Source organism: Myotis daubentonii, chromosome 11 (assembly GCF_963259705.1).
Source record: "Myotis daubentonii chromosome 11, mMyoDau2.1, whole genome shotgun sequence".
NCBI lineage: Eukaryota > Metazoa > Chordata > Mammalia > Chiroptera > Vespertilionidae > Myotis > Myotis daubentonii.
The window spans coordinates 81,997,667-82,019,113 of record NC_081850.1 but is presented as its reverse complement, the minus strand read 5'-3'; the positions used below and the strand labels follow the sequence as shown (position 1 = coordinate 82,019,113).

The 21,447-nt window shown below is 69.8% G+C and overlaps 3 protein-coding genes across 5 annotated transcripts; all 3 read right to left on the bottom strand.

Annotated features, from left to right (window-relative positions):
- Positions 1-982: 982 nt before the first annotated feature.
- On the bottom strand, positions 983-4,028 carry FUT7 (fucosyltransferase 7). Its single transcript, XM_059658627.1, has 3 exons — positions 3,304-4,028; positions 2,827-2,956; positions 983-2,741 (listed from the first exon to the last, which is right to left on the bottom strand). The coding sequence occupies exons 2-3, from the start codon at positions 2,833-2,835 to the stop codon at positions 1,725-1,727; spliced, it is 1,026 nt and encodes a 341-aa protein (XP_059514610.1). The 5' UTR covers positions 2,836-2,956; positions 3,304-4,028; the 3' UTR covers positions 983-1,724.
- Positions 4,029-7,568: 3,540 nt separating this feature from the next.
- NPDC1 (neural proliferation, differentiation and control 1) lies at positions 7,569-13,711 on the bottom strand. Of its 2 annotated transcripts, XM_059658625.1 has the most exons (9): positions 13,403-13,708; positions 9,957-10,103; positions 8,905-9,039; positions 8,639-8,812; positions 8,492-8,558; positions 8,318-8,402; positions 8,147-8,226; positions 7,851-7,947; positions 7,569-7,742 (listed from the first exon to the last, which is right to left on the bottom strand). In XM_059658625.1, the coding sequence occupies exons 1-9, from the start codon at positions 13,512-13,514 to the stop codon at positions 7,659-7,661; spliced, it is 981 nt and encodes a 326-aa protein (XP_059514608.1). In that variant the 5' UTR covers positions 13,515-13,708; the 3' UTR covers positions 7,569-7,658. The 2 variants fall into 2 exon arrangements, with proteins under 2 accessions (XP_059514608.1, XP_059514609.1); XM_059658626.1 differs by lacking the exon at positions 8,639-8,812 and having other exon boundaries at positions 13,403-13,711.
- A 1,894-nt stretch (positions 13,712-15,605) lies between these two features.
- Positions 15,606-20,772, bottom strand: ENTPD2 (ectonucleoside triphosphate diphosphohydrolase 2). Of its 2 annotated transcripts, XR_009447771.1 has the most exons (10): positions 20,568-20,772; positions 19,173-19,290; positions 18,539-18,689; positions 17,946-18,105; positions 17,644-17,871; positions 16,982-17,236; positions 16,786-16,905; positions 16,334-16,468; positions 15,737-16,239; positions 15,606-15,702 (listed from the first exon to the last, which is right to left on the bottom strand). XR_009447771.1 is itself a non-coding variant. In XM_059658624.1 (9 exons), the coding sequence occupies exons 1-9, from the start codon at positions 20,682-20,684 to the stop codon at positions 16,036-16,038; spliced, it is 1,488 nt and encodes a 495-aa protein (XP_059514607.1). In that variant the 5' UTR covers positions 20,685-20,772; the 3' UTR covers positions 15,606-16,035. The 2 variants fall into 2 exon arrangements, 1 of the variants encoding a protein (XP_059514607.1); XM_059658624.1 differs by having other exon boundaries at positions 15,606-16,239.
- Positions 20,773-21,447: the final 675 nt, after the last annotated feature.

Sequence of the window (21,447 nt, the reverse complement as noted above, 5' to 3'; positions counted from 1 at the left end):
GCCGCTGCTCCCCGGTCACGGGAAGAAGGGAAGGGCCGGCGCTGCCCTGGCAGCAGGTGCCGGGGAAACGGAGGCTGCCTCTCTGCATGGCTCGTTTTTCTCGCCACATCCGAGGGCAGCCGGCCCAGCACAGGGCGTCTGGGACCAGCGAGTCAGTCTGCAGGGGTGGTCTGGCGCCTGCTGGTCAGGGGTGCTGCCTGGGCCGGCTGGGGAGGTTGCAGGGGCAATTCCCCAGGTGGCCAACAGGGGGCAGAAGAGGGCAGGCCAGCCCCTGCACCCTGGGAGCCAGTGGTGGCTCTGGTGCCCCTCCCCGGCCTCCGTTTCCCCACTTGTGCACGGGAAGGGTGGGTCATGCCATGGCCAGCATTTGGGGTGCACATCGAGGTCACACGTGCACTGAAGGGCAGTCCTGGGGGTGGGGAGCTGCAGCGCCCAGCCCCTCCCAGCTCCTTCTATGAAGTGGGAGTTGGGGCAGCTGGGGCAGGTGGCGGGCACAATCCCTCACCCCCCCCCCCCGCACCCTCTGGCCCTGAGGACACTTCCTTCTCCCGGGTCAGCACATGGGGTGCGTTAGGTCAGGGCCGGAAGTCACTGGCAGGCCTTTCCCACAAGCCACTGCCAGGGGAGGGGAGTTTCCTGCCCCACCTGGGGCAGGGACAAGTCCTGATCTCCTATCACAGCTGCTCGAGCTGTTGGGGTTCCTGTGGGCACCCCAGCCTCTCTTATCATTCAGCTGCCTGCCGCAGGGCTGCCAAGCTACAGGAGCATCCAGGGGGGCTGGGGGGCTCCCTTGCTGCCGCCAGCCGCCTGGCAGAGGGAATCCCCGTCACCAGGCAGACCGCGCCTGAGAATGGGGCATCTTCAACCCCCCCGCCAGGTTGCTGACTTCGCCCCTGCTGTCCAGCCACGGGGTCTTTTGGGGGGTCAGGGAAGGCCCTCTGATTCGAAGGCATTCAGCGGGGGTTGGAGGGACAGGGGGAGTGGGCAGAGTTTGCAGGGAAGGGCGGCTCAGGCAGAGGGAGTGCGAGGCCTTGAGGCGGCGCGGGCGGATCCCTGGAGGGACAAGGAGGCCTGTGTGGCTGGGGTGGCAGATCCGTGGGGCCCTGTGCTTCCCACAGGCGACACGTGCCGTCCTCGTCTTGTGTTTCTTTATTGTCGCTGGCCCCTCCCGAGTGGATTGGGGCTGCAAGAAGCCCTGAGCAGCCTGGCCCGGCCAGCACATGCCCCGGCCAGCTCCAGGCTGCACACCGGGCTCCGGAACCGTGGTCGGAGTGGGCAATGTGGCTGGCACCCTGGTCCAAGGGACCTTGGGTACAGAGGAGGCTTGGGGGGGGACAGGTTTTGCCCCCACAAACCATAGGACCCTGCTTCGGGCCTGTCTCAGCCCCATGTCCCCGCATCGCCATGTCCAGGGACAGCCTTGACCTACCCACGATTTGATCAAGGTTGGGGGCAGGGTTCTCAGTGGCCTCTGTTCTGATCCACCTCCACAGCATGCACCCCACTAATTCCCTCGCCGCTCTCGCCTCCGCCAGAGATGCCTCCTCCTCCAGGCAGCCTGCCCAGACTGCCCCGCTCCTCCCTCGTCCTTGCGCCCTGGCCTCTGACTCCAGCCTGCACATTAGCCGGATGGTTGCCTGTGGGAGCCAGATGCCCGGCTTTTGCTTGAAACACCTGGCTGTCCACCCACCCCGCCCGCTCCCCCCTGCCACTGCCAGCAGCGCTCAGGCCTGGAACCAGCTCTGAAGGTCCTGGTAGACCTGGTCACGGGGCAGGTGGGGGTAGCGGGCGCAGATGGCGCAGAAGCGCTGCCTCCAGTCGTTGAACAGCTGCACACGAAACCGTTCCCGCCACCCGAAGTAGCTGCGATACTGGCTCTCGTTCATGCCCAGGAGGAAGGCGGCCAGCTCGCGGGCCGAGCCGAAGTCGTCCACATGCACGAAGGAGTCGGGGGGCGCGAAGGCCTCGTAGGAGGCCCGCGGGGGCCCCAGCACCACGGGCACGGCGCCAGCCGCCAGGGCGTTGTGCCAGAACTTCTCGGTGATGTAGTCGGGGTGCTGCGAGTTCTCGAAGGCCAGGTAGAAGAGGTAGCGGGCCACGGTGGGCTGCAGGCAGTCCGCGCACAGCGGCCGCTGGTTGGCTCGGCCGTACACGTCCACCGGCAGGTGGGGCGCCAGCTGCCGGTACAGCTGCACGCGCCGCTGCTGCGCCTGGAAGTTGCTGACCACCCAGGCGGCCACCCGGCTCTTGGCGGGCAGCGGGGGCACGGGCCCCTCCCGGGGCTCCAGGCGGCCGTAGGGCACGAAGATGTCCGAGTCCCGCCGGTAGCTCAGCACCCAGTTGAAGACGCCTCGGAGACGGTCGAGGCCACGCGTGTGGCTGGGCGACTCCATGGACGCCCACACCCAGGGCTGGCCCCGCGGCCGCTCGCCCAGGGGCAGGCGGGCCCGCCGGGTCTGCAGCTCGCGGTGATGGAAGACCACGGCGTCGGCGCGGGTCAGCAGGCTGCGGTTGGTGCTCAGGCTGCAGTGCGCCATGCCGTAGCGGGTGCAGGTGTCGCTGGGCAGCTCCGGGGGCCGGTGGGCAAAGGGCCAGTTCCAGACCAGGATGGTGAGCGTGCGCTGGGGCGCGGGGACTCCCCCAGGAGCCCTCCAGAACAGCCACAGCAGCCAGAGGGCCGAGAGCAGGGCGACGCCAGACCAGGCCCCCCAGGGCCCCCAGCTTCTGGGCACAGCCACGCCCTGCACGGGACACAGGAAGAGCGCTGTCTCCCCGAGCTCACCCACAGCCCCGTCTCCCGGCTCACCCACAGCCCCAGACACTCACCGGCATCATTCAGCCGCGGCTCCCAGAGTCGGTCACCCAGCAGACCCGGGTCCTGCAATCACGGCCGCCGCCCGCCCGCCGGGGAGGCACCCTGCAATCACAGCTGCACCTGGGAGGGCACTTCTTTCATCTGCCCGGCAGGGAGGAAATGGGGTGTCTTCCCAGCCCCGCCCCGCCCCGCCCCCACCCTGGGGGTGACCTTTGACATGAACCACCACCCTCACCCCACCTCTCCTCCAGGCCTCTGGCTGGCAGGTAGGTGGTGCCAGGGGGCGCCAGGCTGCACCCAATCCCGTGCCCCTGCTGGACTCAGGGCAGGGGAGGCCACCCTGGGTGAAGGTAACCCCCCCAGAAGGGCTGCCCACCGCCCAGGCCCAGGGCGCCCGTGGGGAGCAGGCATGCTTCCCTGGAGGCCACCGAGCCCCAGGCCAGCACCACCCCTCTCCCACGGTGGCATCGCCCACTTCCCCTGCTCACCGCCTGCACCCGGCGGCTGTGGGCTCCCAGCCCCTCACCCTGCAGACCTGCTGCGCTCAGCTCTCTGCCCGGAGGCTGAGGTTTCTCCTGCTGCTTCTCATTGGGCCACCCCCCCCCCCCCCCCCGCTACCCAAACCTTCCAGGACACCTGTGCCAGCACGCGGGTTCCCAGGGAGGGGTCCGACCGGGGTCCTGAGAGTGTCTGCCCAGGCGAGGCCCTGGCACCCCCCCCCCCAGTGGGCAGCGGCCAGGCTGGGCCAGCCCAGGGGGGCTGCGGGGCCTCCTCCCCCAGGACACGCATCCATAGACACCCCTAGCAGGGGGGGGGGGCGGGTCCTGCAAGGGGAAGGCTGCTGGGGGCTCCAGGCCCCTCCTCCAGGCCCGCAGCTCAGGATGGGGGGGCAGGGAGGGGGCTTTCCAGGCTGGAAAGGGAAGGAGTCCTTGTGTCCTGGCGCTGGCGGCCGGCGGGCGGGCAGGGGGCTGGCAACGGCTCCAGGAAGAGGAAGGCGAGAATCCAGAGCCTTCTCCTCCCCCACCCCCGGCAGCCTGGGTCCCGCCTGCAGGTCCAGTTCCTTCCCCTTTCGCTGGGGCTCTTCTGAGCCGCAGGTATGGCAGGCGCCCCTCGCCCCGCCTGCACCGTGGGGCCGAGCTGGTGCCCTTTGGCGTGTTGGTCCTGGACGTGCAGGCAGATCCGGGCCCCGCGCTTCGTGGCCGGGAGGCTTCAGGCCCGTTGGGTCCTGGAAACAGCTACCAGGAGCCCTGGGCCGGGGCTGTGTCCCCGCTGAGCCGGGCCTCCCCCTGCCCGGCCGTCCTGGCCCCCCCAGCGCCCCCGCTGCCATCGGGGACCCAGGGAGCCCGCCGCAGACCCAGGGGCCGCAGGCGAGTCCGGAAGGCGGCAGTTTGGTCCCAGGGAGGCTCCGCACCCCCAGAAGGGCCTTGTGCAAGATCAGAGAGCAAGGGGGGCTGTGGGGTCTGTCGGAAGCCATCTGGCTGGCGGGCGCAAGGAGTGGCCACGCAGCCGGGCCCGGCTCCGAGAGAGTGGCCGTCACCTGCCCCTGCCCTCCAGTCGCCCCTGTGTTTAGGGAGATGACCGACGTGGCACCCGGCCACTGGCCCCACCCGGGCACCTCTTTCCTGGCAGGGGACCCAGGGGAGCCACGCCCTGCTCCGGGCCGGGCTCAGCCGCTGCTTCTCCCCGGGGCGCGCCGGCGGGCGGCAGGGGCACGGAAGGAGCTGATCCCGCCGCAGGCTGGTTTCTGCTCCCCTGACCCTCTGCCCTTCCTGTTTGCCAGGCCAGGCTGGTTGGACCCTTGCCACGGGCCTCACCCACACCCACCACCTGCTCCCTTCCTGGGTGGAAGCGAAAGGGGCTGCGGCCTTGGCCCTGCCGCCCCCCCATCAGGGCCTGCGCCCGTCGTGGGCCCGTGGGAACCCGCCGGCTGTGAAACGGGCTTCGAGGTTTGGCCCAGAAACAGGTCAGAACGAGAGGCCCTGGTTGGAGAGAGGTGAGAGGCCTGAGTCAAAGGGAAAGTGGGGGCCCCTCGTGCCAGCTCCTCCCCGACCTCGTGATGCACTGGGGTGCAGGCGGCACCCGACTCCGCTCACAGCTCCCCCACCCCCGTCACGCTGCCGCTGAGCCCTCCCCGGGGGCTCCAATTGCAGCCGAAACCAGGGGCTGGGCCCACACAGAGGGCGGGCAGCTGCCCCCTGGTCACCACCCCTGGCAGACGACACACTGCAGCCCCAGACCCAGCGGCACCCGGGAGAGAGGGCCAGCGCCCAGCTGCCCAGCGGCCCCGGGGGGGTTGGCCTGCACCGGGCAGAGTGCAGACTCGTGCCCGGGGCCCCCTGGCGGCCGTGCCCCAGAGCTGCCTGGCTCCGAAGGAGTGAAGGCGGCAGAGGGAGCCAGAGGGAAGTTATTCTCGGGGAGGAGAGAGGGGGTGGGGGGGTGCGGTTCAGGGCCGCCCTTCAGGAAGGTGGGTGCACTGAGGCTGAGGTGCAGCCAAGGGGGCAGCACTGGGTGGTGCCAGGAGCCACGGGGCCACCTGGGCCCAGGGTGTCCTGCAGGCGCCAGCCCCTCCCCTCCTGTGCCTTCCCTCCCCCCGGCTCCCAGGCTTGGGACAGAGCCACAGCCTGTCCGTGAGGAGCCCCGGGACCTCCCAGATGTGCCTGACTCTGGCTCACCCCTCCTGTTCTATACTGAGCCCCAAGACCCACTCCTGGGGTGGGGGCAGGTTTGCCGCCGGGGAACTCAGAATCCGGGGTTGGTCAGGATTGGGGTCTCCGGAGTCCCTGTGGCGCCAGGGCCTCCCTGAGCCCTAAACCCTGGCCGCAGGGCAGCCCCCCACGCCCCCGGCCTGTGGTCAGGGCACACGCCCGGGTTGCGGGCTCGATCCCCAGCGTGAGGCGAGCAGGAGGCAGCCGATCGTTGATTCTCTCTCGTCATTGATGTTTCTCTCTCCCCCTCGCCCTTCCTCTCTGAAATCAATAAAAATATACATTTTTAAAAGCAGGGCTGGCTCTGAGTGAGCCTGGGGCCAATGAGCCGCTGGGAGCCAGGCGGGCAGCAGGTGCTGAGCTGCTCGGGCCTGTGCCAGGCCCTGGGCTGAGGGAGGCCCCCTGCCCGGAGGACCGCAGCCCCTGCTCACTCCCCTGCCCCAGGCCTGCCGGCTCCTCTCATAGCAGCTGCCACTGGACGGGCACCCTCTCTGCTGGGCAGCAGGGACTCGGGGGGCAGGGAGGGGCCCCGAGGAGGGAGAAGACAGGACATACAGGTGGCTGCTCTGTCCAGGTCGGGGCAGCAGGAGGTTGGAAAGGTGAGTGTCAGGACCCCAAGGACTGACCCAGAGCTCCCGGGACCTCCTGGCTCCGGGTCTGCAGGATCAAGCCGGCGAGACAGACGGGCCTGGGCCAGACCCGCCGGGTGCCAGGCGACCTTTGCCCGGAGGCCTGCAGCTCTCCGCACCCCCGTTTACCTCCCTGATGGCACATGTGAGATGGCAGTGGGCACCACCCACCCTCATCCCACCCAGGCTCCCGCCCCTGGCACCGCCTCCTCCCAGGGCTTAGGGCCAGCCCGAGGCCACAGGCCAGGGGTCCGGGGCAGGAGGGACGTCCCAGCCTGGGTGGGCTCCGGTCCGAGAAGCCTGCTGCTTTGGAACAACCATTAGCTCTAAGCAAGGGCCCACCCGACCCCCTGCCCGACCCCACCTGTCCCTCCTCTGGGGCCCCCCGTCCGCTCAGGGCTGCCCCCATCACCTAAGGGCCAGCGGGCCCGCGATCTCCAGACCCCACCCCCAGGAGCCTCACGGGTTCTTTCTAATGGCTACTTTAGTTTCTGGGTTGTTTTTTCAAATATGTTTTTACTAGAGGCCCGGTGCACGAAATATGTGCACTGGGTGGGGGGGTGGGGTCTCTCTCAGCCCGGCCTGCGCCCTCACAGTCCGGGAGCCCTCGGGGGATGTCCGACTGACTTAGCAGAGGCGGGAGAGGTCGGCTTCTAGCTGAGCAGTGTGCACTGACCACCAGGGGCAGCTCCTGCGTGGAGCGTCTGCCCCCTGGTCGTCAGTGCGCATCACAGCGACTGGTCGTTCTGCTGTTCGGTCAATTTGCATATTAGGGCTTTATTATATAGGATTGATTTCAGAGAGGAAGGGAGAGGGAGAGAGATAGAGACATCAATGACGAGAGAGAATCATGGACTGGCTGCCTCCCGCAAGCCCCACACTGGGGGTCAAGCTCCCAACCGGGCCTGTGCCCTGACCGGGACTGAACAGTGACCTCCTGGTTCCTAGGTGGACGCTCGCCCACTGAGCCCGGCCGCCGGGCTACCCAGCCCTTTATGTCATACGAGGGAAGGGATTTTAAGGGGGCAGCAGCAACTCCAGATCTGCCTGGCCCTGCACCCCCCCGCCCCCCCTTGAGGCAGACGTGTCAGAGGGGTGAGGCCTAGAGGAGAAGGATGGGGTGGCGAGGATCGCCCCCAGCAGGGCCCAGTGGTGCCCCTCTCTCTGGGGTGGCTGAGGCCTCAGGCCCACCCCCGTGACCCCAGAGGCCGAGGGTGTGTCTCCAGCAGTGAAGTCCAGATCTGAAAGCGCTTTAAGGGGCTTGTCTCCCGCATCCCCGTCCAGGCTGGCCTCAGGGTGCCCCCCCGCCCCCCTCTGGGGGTCCACACCTAGGGGACAGATGCAGGGGGAACAGAGGTGTCCTGTCCCCACAAGGGGTTTCCGGGGGCGCCCCAGTCCAGCCACAAGAACGGCCAAGGGTCAGAACGCGGTTTCTTTATTGGGAAATGCAGGTCCCTGGCTCCCACCCGTGCGCTGTGGGGTCCTCAGGGGGTGGGCACGGTCTGCCTGTCACTGCGGCGGCGGCGGTGGCGGCAGGGGCGCGGTCAGCGAGGAGTGGTCGAACAGCGGGTTGCGCACTTCCATCTCCCCCGTCTGCAAAGGGCAAAGGCGGGTGTTCAGCGGCCCAGGGAGCAGGGTGGGCAGCGCAGCAGTGCCCGCCAGGAGCTGGTGAGCCCCGCCCCGCCCCACCCCTGCACTCACCGGGGCCAGGCCGGGGCACTCGTACACCGTGAAGTCCCCGTCTTCATTCTCCTCGTCCGAGGAGGCCGAGTCCAGCTCCTTGGGTGGCTCTTTATGCCTGTGGGACGCACGGCCAGTGCTCCCCACCCTCAGGGGCCAGGGGCCCAGGCGGGGGGTGGGGGGGTGGGGGGAGGCTCAGACTCCTTGGCCATGGTCATGTGGGGGTCGGGGCGGTGGGCTCTGGGGTAGGTGAGCTGGGCCTGGGGGTGGGATCAGCGGGGCCTGGAGTGGGGGTGCCTTCAGGGGGGGCATCTCACCGGTCCAGGCACCGCATCTGCTGCCTCTGGTGCTGGTAGTGGTACACCTCGGCGCTGTGCGCCAGCCGCTGGTCCCCAGGCTGTGGGGGAGGGGAAAGGGGGGCAGGAGGGAGGGTCAGGCCGCGGCGGGGGGGGGCTGGGCAGCGAGCTGGGTGGGGCCGGGCCACGCACCGAGATCCTGGGCGTGGTGGGGGAGCTGGTCGCCTGGGGGGCTGCATAGTCGGTCTTCTGGGTCAGGCGGATGTCTCGCTGGAGCCTGGGGAGTGGAGCGAGGCTGAGACCCCGGGGCACGGCCTGCCCACCTGCATCCCCACCTGCCCCCCCACCTGCCCGCGGCCTGCTCACCTGCACCAGCAGAAAGCAGCCACAGCCAGGGCGGCCACGCCGGCCACAGAGCAGGCCAAGATGAGCACTGCGGGAGGAGAGGGCGCAGGGAGAGGGCGGTGAGGGCGCCTTCCCGCTGCAGCCCCGCCTCCCGCCCGCCAGACCTACCGAGGGCGAGGCCGTCCAGGCGCCCAGCCCGGGGCTCCAGGGGCGACATGTGCACAGGCCCAGGCGACACGGGAGACCCCAGGGAGGTGCGGGGTGTGGGCGCGGGGGCTCCCCGGGTGGAGGGGAGGCCCAGGCCGGGGCCCTGGCCTCTCGCTGAGAGCCCCAGGGTGGCTGCTGCAGAGAGAAGGCCGTTATAACAGGACGGGGCTGGGTCGGGAGGTGGGGAGACGGGAAGGGGGGGCTGGAGGGGAATGGGGGGCTCTCACCAGGCTCCAGCAACCGAAGGGGCGCCCCCGGCTGGGACAGGGCCGTGAGCTTCCAGCGCCCTGCCTCCTGCCGGGCCAGCTCCTGGGCCAGGAGGTCAATGTCATCTTCCAGTCTGGGCTGGGGGGGACCCCCCGCTGGGAGGAGAAGGGACCATCAGGCGGGGAGCCCCAGCCCCGCCCCAGCAGCCCCGGCTGAAGGTGACTCCATCCTGGAGCTGGTCCCCCAGGCGCTGGCGGCCTGAGGACTGGGCTGGTACCCAGCTGCCCCTTGTCATCCTGGGTTGCCATGGTAACAACTGAAGGGGAGCCCTGTGTGAGAAGCCTCATTCCCAGGAAACGTGTGGGCGGGGCAAGGGGCGGAGGTGCTGGGGGAGTGCGCACAGGCCAGGAGGAGGGCAGGGGTGCCCCTGACCCCACCCATTACCCACAAAGGGGTGGGCAGGGCATTGGGACAACACATCAGTGCATCCCATCGCTTCTCTGCCAGAAGGCGTGACTCCCCCGGAGCGGGGAGCGGCCCCACCCTGCCCCCACACCTCCACCGGGAGGGTGGGCAGCTCCGGGTGGCCCTGGTGGCTTGGCCCCTTTCTCCCTGGGGTGGGCTCCGCAGGCCAGACAGGCTCCAAGCAGACGCCCATGGGTCTCAGCCCGCCCCCCCCCCCACTGCCAGGAACACCCTCCCCCGGGAGCCCGCCCACAGCTCAGACTCCCGGCGCCCCTCGCAGCCCTCGGCGCTGCCCACCACATCTGGACCCACTCAGCCTCTGGGCTCAGGCTGGCAAGTGGGGCGCCCCCGGTGCACAAGGAGTGAAGGAGTGGGCGATGGAGAGGACCCGATGGGTGCTGGGGGTGGGGCAGACTCTGCAGGGACCAGGCCTGGCATTTCCCACCGGCTGCCTCCAGGCTCTGGCCGGAGCCCTCTGGGAAGGATCGCTAGGCTGCTGGGAGGTGCCATGAGCGTCCCCGCATCCCACAGAGCTCAGGGACCGGGGAGCAGAGGCTGGGGGCGATGTGTCGGGCGGGGGAGGGAGGGGGGTGTCCTGCTCCCGTACCCAGAGGCCGGTGCACCCGGGGCACGCAGAGCCCGAGGTGGTCCTCCCGGAAGGGCTGGAGGCAGGGCCCACAGGCGTGAGCCCCTGGGAGGCACCGTGCCCGCCTCTTCAGGGCACAGTCCAGGCTCCCAGGACAGGTGGCCCCATCTGGGAAGGAAGCAGAGGCAGGGCAGGGTCAGGGCCTTCCCAGAGGCAGCCCTGTCCCAGGCGCCTCCCCCACCCCAGGGCCGCCGGCCTGGCTCTGGCCATTGTTCTGGGGGAGCGGAACCAGGAAGACAAACAGCCGGCGACTTATCGGAACTTCCCGGCCCCACCCACTCCCCAGGGTCCACTCCCCAGCGGGAGCCAGCCCTCCGGACGGAAACACCCTCGCTGACCGACAGACCGACTCCCCCGGGCAGGGCCGCTCAGCCTCCACATCCTGCCTCTGGTCTCGGGGTGCCCACAGCAGGCCTCTGGCCAGACGGGGAGCCCCGGGGAGGGGGGGGCTCAGGGCTCCCTCTGGCTCAGGAGCAGCCAAGGATGCTGGCGACCCCCCGCCCCCCCGCACAGCAACTCTGCCCTCCTAACCCTGCCCTGCCAGCCCGCAGCCCGAGCGAGCAGAGCCGGGGGCACGACGGAATAGGTGCCCATAGGTGCCCGGCCTAGAACAGTCACGCCCCCACGTCCCACCTCCAGCTTGTCCCCCGGGCAGAGGAGCCGCTGGGTTGGGAGACCTGGATGGAGGCGGCCAGTCTCACTTGCTTTGGATACAAGGCCAGAGGCAGGGTGTGGAGGGCTGCACGGCCCTGCTGGAGGTGTGTGTGTGGGGGGGGGGGGGCGCTGCTCCCCAAACCACCGCTGCCAGGGGCCAGGGGTGCCGGGCACTTTGGCCCAGTTCCTGATGTGGGGCCCAGACCCGTGTCCTCCACACACAGCCAACAGATCCCATCCTGACACGGGGAGTGGAAGCCAGTGGCCCTGCCTGCCTCGGTTTCCCCTCTGATGCAGAACTGGCCTGGCCAGCGCAGCTCTGTGGTTGAGATGCAACCTATGAACCAGGAGGTCAGGGTTCATTCCCCGGCAGGGCACTTGCCCGGGTTTGCGGGCTCGATCCCCAGTAGGGGGCGTGCAGGAGGCAGCCGATCCATGATTCTCTTTCATCATTGATGTTTCTTTTCTTTTTTTAAAAAATATATTTTTATTGATTTCAGAGAGGAAGGGAGAGGGAGGGAGAGAGAAACATCAATGATGAGAGAGAATCACTGATCGGTTGCTTCCTGCACGCCCCCCACTGGGAATGGAGCCCGCAACTCGGGCGTGTGGCCTTGACTGGAATTGAACCTGGGACCCTTCAGTCCGCAGGCCGACGCTCTATCCACTGAGCCAAACCAGCTAGGGCCATCATTGATGTTTCTCTCTCTCCCTCTCCCTTCCTCTCTGAAATCAGTAAAAAATATATTTAAAAATAAGTAAATTGCCCTAGCCGGTTTGGCTCAGTGGATAGAGCGTCGGCCTGCGGACTGAGGGGTCCCAGATTCGATTCCGGTCAGGTGCATGTACCTGGGTTGAGGGCAGAGTGTGCAGGAGGCAGCTGATGGATGTTTCTCTCTCATCGATGTTTCTAACTCTCTATCCCTCTCCCCTCCTCTCTGTAAAAAATCAATAAAATATTTTTAAAAATAAATAAAATAAAGTGAAAGGTGAATTGTCTCAAAGCTGAGAAAGGTCCTGGGGCTTGGGACACCGGCCCGGCCACTGGGCACCGGAGCCAGCAGAGCCGGTGGGACCCCCGCAGGAGAGCCGACCCTGCTGGGGAAGGGAGGGTGGGGTCCCTCTGGAGGTCAGGGACCCCTCTCAGCCGAGGCCCTCGCGTTGCAGGAGGGCCCTGGGGCCCAGGGTGACGTGAGGGGCCGGGGAAGGTCCAGCTCGGTTCTTCGCCGTTCTGACTCGGTTTCCATGGTAACCAGACACTCACGCATCCTGGCTGTAGGCACCCCCTCCAGGAAGCGCCAGCAGCCCCCGTTCTGCACAGCCTGGGTCATAGGTGCCAACATCAGGAGCTGGGCCCGGGGTTTGGGCTCGTTAAACATTAAGCCTGTGCCAGCCGGTCTGCCTGGACCCCACCCACCCGCTGGGTGCCCGGGAACCAGGCATTCCACTCCCTGCCCTGGTGCCGAGAACGCAGAGTGCACCAGGCCAAGGGTAGGGGCCGGCCTGGCTCCAGGGCCTGTGTCCAGGGGCCTCCCTACACTCCCAGCCCCCAGCCCAGGAGGAGGGGGCCGCTGCCTGTCGGGCCTGGGACAGTCCCCCCTCCGGCCTCAGGGCGCATGAGGCTCCGGGGACAATGGCATCTGGAGAGTGGCTGGCACCCCACCCCACAGCTGGGTGAGCACCCAGGCAAGAGCAGCCGGGCGGCATGGCTGCTGCCCATTTCCTCAGCAGGCCCCACCGGCGGGCCCTGCAGCCAGGCGGTCAGTTGGCAGCCTCTGCCCTCAGGCCTCCTCAGGCACCTCTCTCGGTCTTGGCCATGCCAGCCCCCACCCAGGGGTGCTGTGCCCAGGAGGAAGCCGGCCTGCTCTGGCCTCTTCCAGCCACACACAGACCACATTGCCCAGATCAGCATCCCAGCCCCGTAACCTTGCCTCCGTTTGCTCGTCGGTAAAACGGGCTCAGAACAGCACCTCCTTGCGGGGCGCCAGGAGGACTGAGGGGATGTGTGGGCACAGGGTGTCCCAGTTCGGCCCACGGGGGCCCGGGGCCCTGCAGGCCGCCCCCGCCTGGCGCCTCGGTGCCCATCTGAGAAGCAGGGAGGGTCTCCCAGGAACCCCGGGCTCCTGGCTCTCAGACCCCAGACCCCAGCACAGAAGGCAGCTTGCAGGGTCCTCCAGGGCAGAGGGTGGGGAGGAAGCTTGAAACCGGAAGCCCCTCCTGCCCCCACTGAAGCCAGAACAGGACCCTAACCCTCAGTCGGTCGGTCGGTCGGTCGAGCGGTCAGAGACCTTGGGAACTGTCAGGCCTGGTCACGGCAGCAAAGCAGGCCCGCGCCCAGCACCCCGCAGGCCTGTGACCATGGCCCCAGGGCAGACCCGGGCCAGGCCCGCGCCGCGCAACCCGAGACTCGCACGCCAGCTGCGCGCACAGGACGAGCTGCTGACAGCAGGCGCAGGCCCTGGGCCCCCCCGAGACAGACAGACAGACAGACAGACAGGCAGGCAGGCAGGCAGGCAGGCAGGCAGGCTCACGGACAAAGACAAGAAGCGCGTGACTTCGCGTTGGCCACCAGGATCCCGGGACGAGCCCCGTCCAGCGGAGTCCTTCCGCGGCCCGGCCTGTGCGCCCCACCCCGCGCGCTGGGCCTGGCCTGCGGGGCCTGCGGCCGGGCGAGGGCGGCGGCGCTGGGAGGACGCGGCGCCGCGCGCACGACCCCCGCCCCCGGGCGCCCCGCACCGAGCGCCCTCGCTCACCCGGGGGACCGGCCGCGGCCCCGCGCAGGGCGGCGCCGAGGACGAGGCCGGAGAGCAGCAGCCGCAGCAGCCGCAGGTGCCGCGGGGAGGGCGGGGGCACGGGCGTCGCCATCCTTCAGCGCCGCGGGGGCAGCATGGCAGCGCCGCCCGGGCTGGGCGCGGGCTCCCGGCGCCGCGGGGGCGGAGGCGGAGGAGGCGGCGGCCGCGGAGCAGGAGCGGGAGGAGCGGGAGGAGCGGGAGGAGCGGGAGGCAAGAGGCGGCGGCGCGGACGCTGCGGCAAAGGATCGCGGCTGTGGGCGCGGCGCCGGGAGGCAGCGCGGGGAGTGCGCCTGCGCGCCCCACCTGCGGGGCGGGACCGCGCCTCCACTCCGCGCCCCTCCCCCTCCCCCACTTCTCGTGGGTCCCCCATTCTCTGGGCCTCGGGGTGTTCAGCCTCTGAGGCCTCTGCGGCGGGGACCTTCTCTGTTCCCCACAAATCCGGCTGAAGATGGGATCCCACCCCATGCGCTCCCCCGCCCCGCACTCCCGCGCTGAGGGGCTGCCCACTCGCACTCCGTCCCCACCCACTGGAGACTGGGACATGCGCGGGTCTGGCGGCGCGGGCGACCAGGAACACAGGGACCCCAGGCGCGCACGGGTGGACAGGTGCCCAGGCGCGCACAGCTGTGCCCAAAGCTGCACCCGGCACTGGCACTGGGACACGCGCAGCACCAGGCCGTTGGCGGCACCAGGCCTGGACAGGGAGCTGCTCTGCACTGAAGCCGCCAGGGGGCCAGGGGCCTGGAGCTGCTGGGAGAGCCCGCGGGAGCCGCCGGGAGCTGTCCGCGGTGCCCGGTGCCCGGGTGACAGGCTTCTCCTCCCCTGGGCCCGGGACAAGCAAGCACCGGGTGGCACTCCACCGGTCGCCTCCTGAGAGCACAGCCCCCCACCCACCTGGAAACTCCCCTCAGCTCACGCCACTGAGGGAGCAAGGATGGCCCCCAACCCCAGGCTCCCCCTCAGGCCTCGGTGGCTCTGGGCTCGCAGGATGGGGCCGGCTGCCCTCGGGTTTCAAAAGGGCTCCCAAGTCCTGGCCGCTTTGGCTCAGTGGATGGAGCGATAGCCGGTGAACTGAAGGGTCCCGGGTTCCGTTTTGGCCCAGGGGCGCCCTCGGTTGTACCCCCTCCAGGGAGCGCTGCAGCCCCCATTCGGCACAGCCAGCACCCGGAGGTGGGCCGGGGTCTGGGCTCCAGAAACATTAAGCCTGTGCCGGCGTGTTTCTCTGGACCCACCGGTGGTCGGGCACGTGCGGGAGGCAACCCATCCGTGTGTCTCTCCACCTCCCTCCACTCTCTCTCAAAACCAGTGGAAGAATTTCCTGGGGTGAGGATTAGCAACAAACAAACAAACAAAACGGCTCACAAACTGGCAGGAGTGGTGGGGTGCGGGGTGGGGGGAGCAAAACAGCGATGCTATCCTCCCACACAGGCCTGACCAGACAGAATGTCTGAGCTCACCTCCCAGGAAAGCCCAGGTAGGCAGGAGACGCAGCCACACCTCCCAGCCCCCCCCCCACGGCTCCCCATGCCTCCCCACGCCTCCCACGCCTCCCCATGAGGCTCCCCACCCCTCCCCAGCCTCCCACACTCAGGGGAGGCCGGCAGGAGCGCAGGCGGGTGCAGCTGGGTCTGGGGTGTGGAAAAGCATCCGCAGGAGGTGTGCTGGCTCCGTTGGCCCCCCCTGGGCTCTACAGCCAGGCTCTCCACCAGGCCCCTCCCTCCCGGAGATGGAGCCCAGCACCCCTCCCACCCTCCCTAAGCTCCACATCCCCACTCCCACCCCCTCAGGGTCTGCCCCGTCCTCCAGTCTCTGAGCGCCGCCTGGACCCTGGCGCCTGCCTTGCCCACGACCTGCCCTCTCACATCTCCACTCCCCGACCCCCACCCCAGGCCCACTCTCAGCCGGGCGCAGCCTGCAGTCTGGCCTCGGTCACTGAGGCAGGTCGGGTGCTGCAGGGGCTCTGCTGGCCGGAGACGACTCCAGGGCCTCAGGGCCTCTGGCCAGCCAGCAGCTGCTCCAGGCCAGGACCGCCGAGCAGGGGGCCGTGGCCAGCGCCGCCCCAGGTCTGGACGCGGAGAGGAAGTGGGGAGAGCCAAGGGCCACCCTGGGGACCGGGAGGGGCTGCGTGGCCAGCACAGCTGTGGGGAGGGAGGGCAGGCACTGCTTTAGGACAAACTTTTTATTACAAAACGTTACAAGTAGGCGCAGGGCGGCTCCCAGCCTGTGGGCTCCTAATACAGACCCTCCCCCTAATGCAGACCCTCCCCCTAATGCAGACCCTCCCCTAACACATACCCGCTGGGGGGGTCTGAGGGCCCCAAGGATAGGAATAGAGGCTCCACTTCCCCGAGGCCCACCTGTGGTTGCAGCTGTGGGTGTCGGCATGCCCCACCCTCAGTGGCAGGAGGGGCAGGAGGCCTGTGATGAGCCGGCTGCAGGGGCTGGATCGTGTGCCCTTGCCCCACCCCGGGCCCGTGGGAGTGGGTGCTGGAGTCCCCACCCGCTTTCCTGGCTGCTGAGGGCAGCGATGTTGAGTGTGGGGTGAGGTGAGGGACAGGGGACACGGGGCCGGGGCAGCCGCCCCCAGCAGGTGCCTAGATGGCGCCGGGGGGCTTGGCGGGCCGGGCCTTGCACAGCAGCAGGACCAGCGCGGCCAGGAGCAGGGCAGTGAAGAGCAGGAGGAGGGCCACCCAGGAGCTGAAGGCCGTGGCCTTGCGCAGCCCCGGCGGGTCGGCGGGGATCATGTTGGTGAGGTTCAGCATGTAGCCCAGCGCCCAGCCGACCGCCGTGTCCCCGGCCTGGGGTGAGGGGCACAGCCTCAGCCTCCACGCAGCCCGGAGGCCTCCCTCCGCCCCGGCCCCCCACCGCCCCGGCCCCCCTGCCAGCGCCCACCTTCTTCTGGAAGGTCACCCGGCTGAAGGCGTGCTCGTCGAAGCGGTAGCCCTGGCTCAGCAGCTGATGCACGAACATGGCCATGGGGCAGTAGTGGGGCAGGTGGGCCTCTGCCCCCGGTGCCCGGGCCTGCAGCTGGGACACAGGTGGGCGATGTTAGGCCCCGGCTACCAGGAGGTCCCAGCCCCAGGTGGTGGGGTGATGGGTGGCCAGCCAGGTGCTGCACCACACACACATGCACACACACACGCGCGCGCACACACGCACACACGGCAATGCGGGTAGAAAGACGAAGGCCCAGCTCTAGCTGGTTTGGCTCAGCGGACAGAGCGTTGGCCCGTGGACGTGACCTCCTGGTTCATAGGTCGACGCTCAACCACTGAGCCCCGCCAGCTGGGCTCCCCTCGACTTCTGGAGCGAATGGGCGCGGGGGGCCGAGCGGCTGGCCTCACCTCACTCCACGTCTGGCTGCAGACGGTGACCGCGGCGTCCTCCAGCTGCTGCAGCGTGGCCACGGGCAGCCCCATCGCCGTCCGCAGGAAGTCCACGGTGTAGAAGAAGGCGGAGAAGGCCTGCGGGCGTGCGGTCACCCTGAGCCCCGGCCTGGGCGCTGCCGGGCAGCCGCCCCCATCCCCGTCCCGGACTCACGATGAAGTCCCCGGCCACGGGCGGCTGGGAGACGCCGTTGAAGGAGCATTGGGAGAAGGGGCAGGACGAGAGGTTGAAGAGCCCGGAGACGAGGCCGCGGCAGGAGGCGGGGTCGCCGCCCCCGGACAGGCCGACCCTGTCGCTGCTGTTGAAGGCCTGGGGCCGCTGGGCCTCGGTGCACGGTGACGCGTACAGGTCCCGGAGCAGCACGTGAGTGGAGTAGCCCCGCGGCCAGCAGGGGTGAGGGCGGCGGGTCTGGGAGACGGTGAAGGTGGGGGTTCACCACCCCACTTTAAGCACTGCCCACCCCCGGACCCTGGGGGCCTCCCCAGCCTGATGGATCTCCCACCAGCCCGCTTGGTGACGTCACTTCTGTGCCCAGGAGCAATTCATGGCGCCCCATTGCCCCTGGCGAACACCAAACCCCTGGCCAGGCCCTCCAGGCCCTCTGAGGTCTGGCCCTGGCCCTGCTTCCCTCGCCTGGCCCTCCCCAGGCCCTCCCCCGGCCACTGAGCCTTGGCCCACGCTGGGTCACTCCCTGCCGTGGGTCCCAGGTAGAGTGGCGGCTGTCTGGCTCTGCCCTGTGCCCGTGGCCCCGTCCCCTCGTCCCCTCCCTCCCTCCCTCCGGCAGGGCACAGGGGTTGGGGGCGGGGCGTGGGCACCTGGAGCACGCTGGCCAGCAGCCTCTGGAGGACCTGGTCGCGGCCGTAGCAGAGGAAGCTGTGGGTGTAGACGCGGTACTGCTGGCCGTAGAGCCGCAGCTGGACCTCATTGGCCGGGTCCTCTGCGGGGCTGGCCGCCTCGAAGGTGAGCTGCGTGGAGGCGCCTCCCAGGTCCATGGCCCCCAGCGTCCCCTTCCTCGGCCGGAACCACCGGCCGGCCCAGCTGTACTGTGGGGGGTGGAGGCCGGGTCAGCCGGGGCTGGGCGCTCGCACCCTGCTCGGGGGCTGGCCCCGGGGCCCACCTTGATGAAGTTCTCCAGCAGGTAGTTGGCGGTCACCCAGCCAAACACTCCCTCGTCCTGGCCTGACAGGATTCGGGCACCACGGAAGTCGAAGGGATACTGGGTCAGCGTGTGCGTCACGGCCGCCAGCACGTTGGCTGAGGCCTCTGGGCTGGTCAGACTGTCGGACAGGGAGGCCTCTGAGCGGCTTCTTCCCCGGTGGCTGAGATCCTGGGGTCCCCGGTGGCCGGGATCCTGGGGTCCCCTTGGCCGGAATCCTGGGGTCCCCTTGGCCGGAATCCTGGGGTCCCCGTGGCCCGGATCCTGGGATCCCCATGGCCGGGATCCTGGGGTACCCGGTGGCCCGGATCCTGGGGTCCCCTTGGCCGGGATCCTGGGGTCCCCAGTGGCCCGGATCCTGGGGTCCCCGTGGTCGGGATCCTGGGGTCCCCTTGGCCAGAATCCTGGGGTCCCCTTGGCCAGGATCCTAGGGTCCCTGGTGCTGGCCAAGAGGGCCCCCCCGCCCAGGGCTGCCGCTGAGGGCATTGGGGCCCACCCTGTGCCCAGGCTGCTGTGGGGACCCAGGCCGGAGGGGCAGGGGCGGGCATACTCACTGGAGCAGGCGCATGCCCGCCGTGGCTCCCAGGTAGAGGGGTGTGCCCGCGTGCCTCTCCCTGGGCACGTCCCGCAGCGCCTGCTCCAGGCATTCAACCAGACTCTGGCCGGCCCCCGAGGGGTTGTCTGCGTAGCTGGAGATGCCCCCACCTGGAGGGAGGTGTGAGCCTGGTGGCCAGCCCTGAGGGGGGCCAACGGGGCGGGGCGGGGGCAGGGCTCCCAAACCAGGTGGCAGCTTAAGGACAAAGATGCTCACAGACAAAGGGGCCACCCGCGTGCCACCCCGAGTCTCTGAGGCTGCACCTGAGAGGGTGTGTGCACAGGTGCAGGACAAAGCACTGGGCATTGCCCCCCTGGCCTGGCCTCCCAGGGTCCTGCCCGAGGGGGAGTGCCCGCCAGCTCCTCGGAGCCCCTCTTGGGCCGGGCCAGGCCCAGCCCTTCCGACTGCTCCCCGGGGTTCCTTTCTAGAACGGCAGTGCCCACAGCCCCCCGAGGCCCAGGACCCAGCCTCCCCGTGGGGGCTCCTGCAGCTCCTGCCTGGAGCGGGCCCACCCAGCACCCGGCGGAGGGACCTGAGGCCGACAGGGCGTGGGCATCCGGGCGGGGGTGCACCCGGCGCTCGGGGACCCTCACCTCGCACGTCGCAGGAGCTGTGCTGGCCCACAATGCCCGTGTCGTTCTCCTTGTCCGCTGGCCACTTGTACACGAACATGGACGTGTGGGAGGAGCCGGCGTCCAGCACAATGCCGTACTGGGGGTAGGGTGTGGGTCACCCTCAGGGGAGAGCCAGGGGCCTGAGGCCATCCCTTGCCCCACTTCCCACCCCACCCTGTGTTGAGGCCAAGGACCGCCTCAGTGACACGGATGGGGTGGGGGGAGAACCGGCCAGGAGCCGCCTCCCTCGGCGGGCAGGGCCGTCCTGGCGACCACACGCTCAGGAGCTGGGTCAGCTCAGAGTCCCAGGACCGGCCACTTTCAGAATCTTGTCCTGGGGACGGAGCTCCGGCCGGGGAGTGAAGCTGCTGCAGGAGGAAGCATCAGGCTCCCCCCCCCCCCCATCCCAGTCCCCGAGATCTCAGCCCACCCCCGAGGATGAGGAAGCCAGGGCCCCAATGAGGAAGCCAGGGCCCCGGGGGGAAGGGGGGGAGGCTGGTCCCCGCCTTGCCCTGCCCCAGCCTCAGAGCCTGGGCCGTGAAGCCCTCAGGCCTGCAGAATTGAGGGGCTCGGCCGTCCGCCCCCCTCCCTGCAGGTCAGAGTGAAACCAGCACCCAGCCTGCAAGTGCCACTTCCCTGCACCTGCCCCCGAGGGCCTGGATTCCAACCCGCAGAGGGACGGAGAACTGGCGCTGGAGCCCGGGGCGGGGCTGGGGGTGAGGGGCCGCCCCAGTCCTCCCCACACCAAGGACTCCTGCCAGCCCAGCCGGCCGGCCCATCGGCCCCCCCACCCCGCCTGGTGGAGGCCTTTGGCTCGGAGCGTCCCTCCTGCCACGGCCATCTGGGGCACCCCCTTGCCCCATCCCGCGCGCACGCCAAGCCTTCCCCGCCCCACGGGACCGCCAGGTCTGACCACCCCCCACCCCCACCCCACTCCAGGCCCCCTCGAGAGCAGCTGCTCACTGGCAGGACCTCCGGGGAGGGGGGAGGCCTCCCCGGACCCGGGCCGGCCCACCAGGTCCAGGCTGAGCCCTGAACTGATGTGCCCGGTGGGTGCCCGGGTCCAGCCGGGGTCCGGGGTCCGGGGTCTGGAGCCTGAGGCGCATCGGGCAGCAGGGAACAGCCCTTCACCAGCGCCCCTGACGGCTCCCGGGGGGTCCGGGTTCGGCAAGCGGGCACTTTCCAAACTTGGGCTCCGGCACCGCGTCTCCCCGGAAGCGCCGCCAGGCACCGGGGACCCAGGCCCAGCCGGGAGCGGAGCGCGTAGCGCGGGGACTCCACCCGCCCGCCCGAGCGCAGCTGCCCCGGCCCCGCGCGGACCCCGCCGCGCCCCGCTCCCCGCCCCGCGCCCCGCGCCCGGTGCCCAAGCAGCACCTTGAGGGTGGGCGGCTCCCGGACGTCGCGCGTGGGGACGCACAGCAGCAGGAGGCCGGCCAGGCCCGCGGCGGCCAGCAGCGCCGGCGGCAGCAGCGACAGCAGCTTCCCGGCCATGGGCGGAGCGGCGGGCCGGCGCGGACGGCAGGGCGGCGGGAACCGGGCGGCCCAGGCCCGGGCCGCGGGGTAGGCGCTGGGGGCGGGGCGAGGGCCGCACGGGCTCGCTGGCCACGCCCACCGGGACGCCCCGCCCACCGCGCTCCCGGGCGGGCTCCCCCGGCGCAGGTGAGAGGCGCTGCGGGGAGTCACCTGCCCTCCCGGCGCCGGGCGCACCTGCGGCTGTTGCTACCCTCCTTCCCGCCCTAAAGGCTCATCCCCGCCGGGCGGCCCGGGTCCCACTCGCTGACCTGCCCGCTGACCCCAAGGACTGGCCTGCCCGGGGCTGCTTGTGGACACCGGGGTTCCCCTGGGGCAGGACCCAGAGAACCGCCATCCCTCGGCGGGGAGGGGGGTCGTGGTGTGGCTTTGGGCAGGAGGCCTTGCCTAGGGCTGGGCTGGGCTGGCCCCCAGGCAGGCTGGGTCCCACCCGCCCCTCCGGCTAGAAGCGGCCAGCAGCCTCGGAGCTGACCGAGCCCTGGCTGCAGGCACCGGGACAGGGACGCTGAGCTGGCCCCTGCCCCCGGCTGGGCTGCCCTCGGGGCGCGGGGAGCTCACAGCTCAGCGGCGTGAAGCCTGACCTGGGTCCCAGGGGCCCCAGGACCGAGGGGAGGACAGAGGCCGAGAAACCTCCGGGGTGGCCAGTGCTGAGCAGCCCCGGAACCAGCTCGGTCCCTCCACCCCCAGAAGCCCCGGCCTCTGTGCTCTGACCCCCCACATGCCC

Bases quoted from the DNA above. Each gene is read 5' to 3' on its own strand.
- ENTPD2 (XM_059658624.1), bottom strand. From the start codon at position 20,684: ATGGCCGGGAAGCTGCTGTCGCTGCTGCCGCCGGCGCTGCTGGCCGCC. The intron at 17,872-17,945 runs GTGGGCCCCGGG...CACCCCCCACAG, and splicing joins TGCTGGAGAACTTCATCAAG to TACAGCTGGGCCGGCCGGTG. The intron at 16,906-16,981 runs GTGAGTCCGGGA...GCACGCCCGCAG, and splicing joins CCGTGGCCGGGGACTTCATC to GCCTTCTCCGCCTTCTTCTA.
- NPDC1 (XM_059658625.1), bottom strand. From the start codon at position 13,514: ATGGCGACGCCCGTGCCCCCGCCCTCCCCGCGGCACCTGCGGCTGCTG. The intron at 8,559-8,638 runs GTAGGTCTGGCG...CTCCTCCCGCAG, and splicing joins CCTGGACGGCCTCGCCCTCG to TGCTCATCTTGGCCTGCTCT. The intron at 7,743-7,850 runs GTGAGTGCAGGG...TGCCCTTTGCAG, and splicing joins AGTGCCCCGGCCTGGCCCCG to ACGGGGGAGATGGAAGTGCG.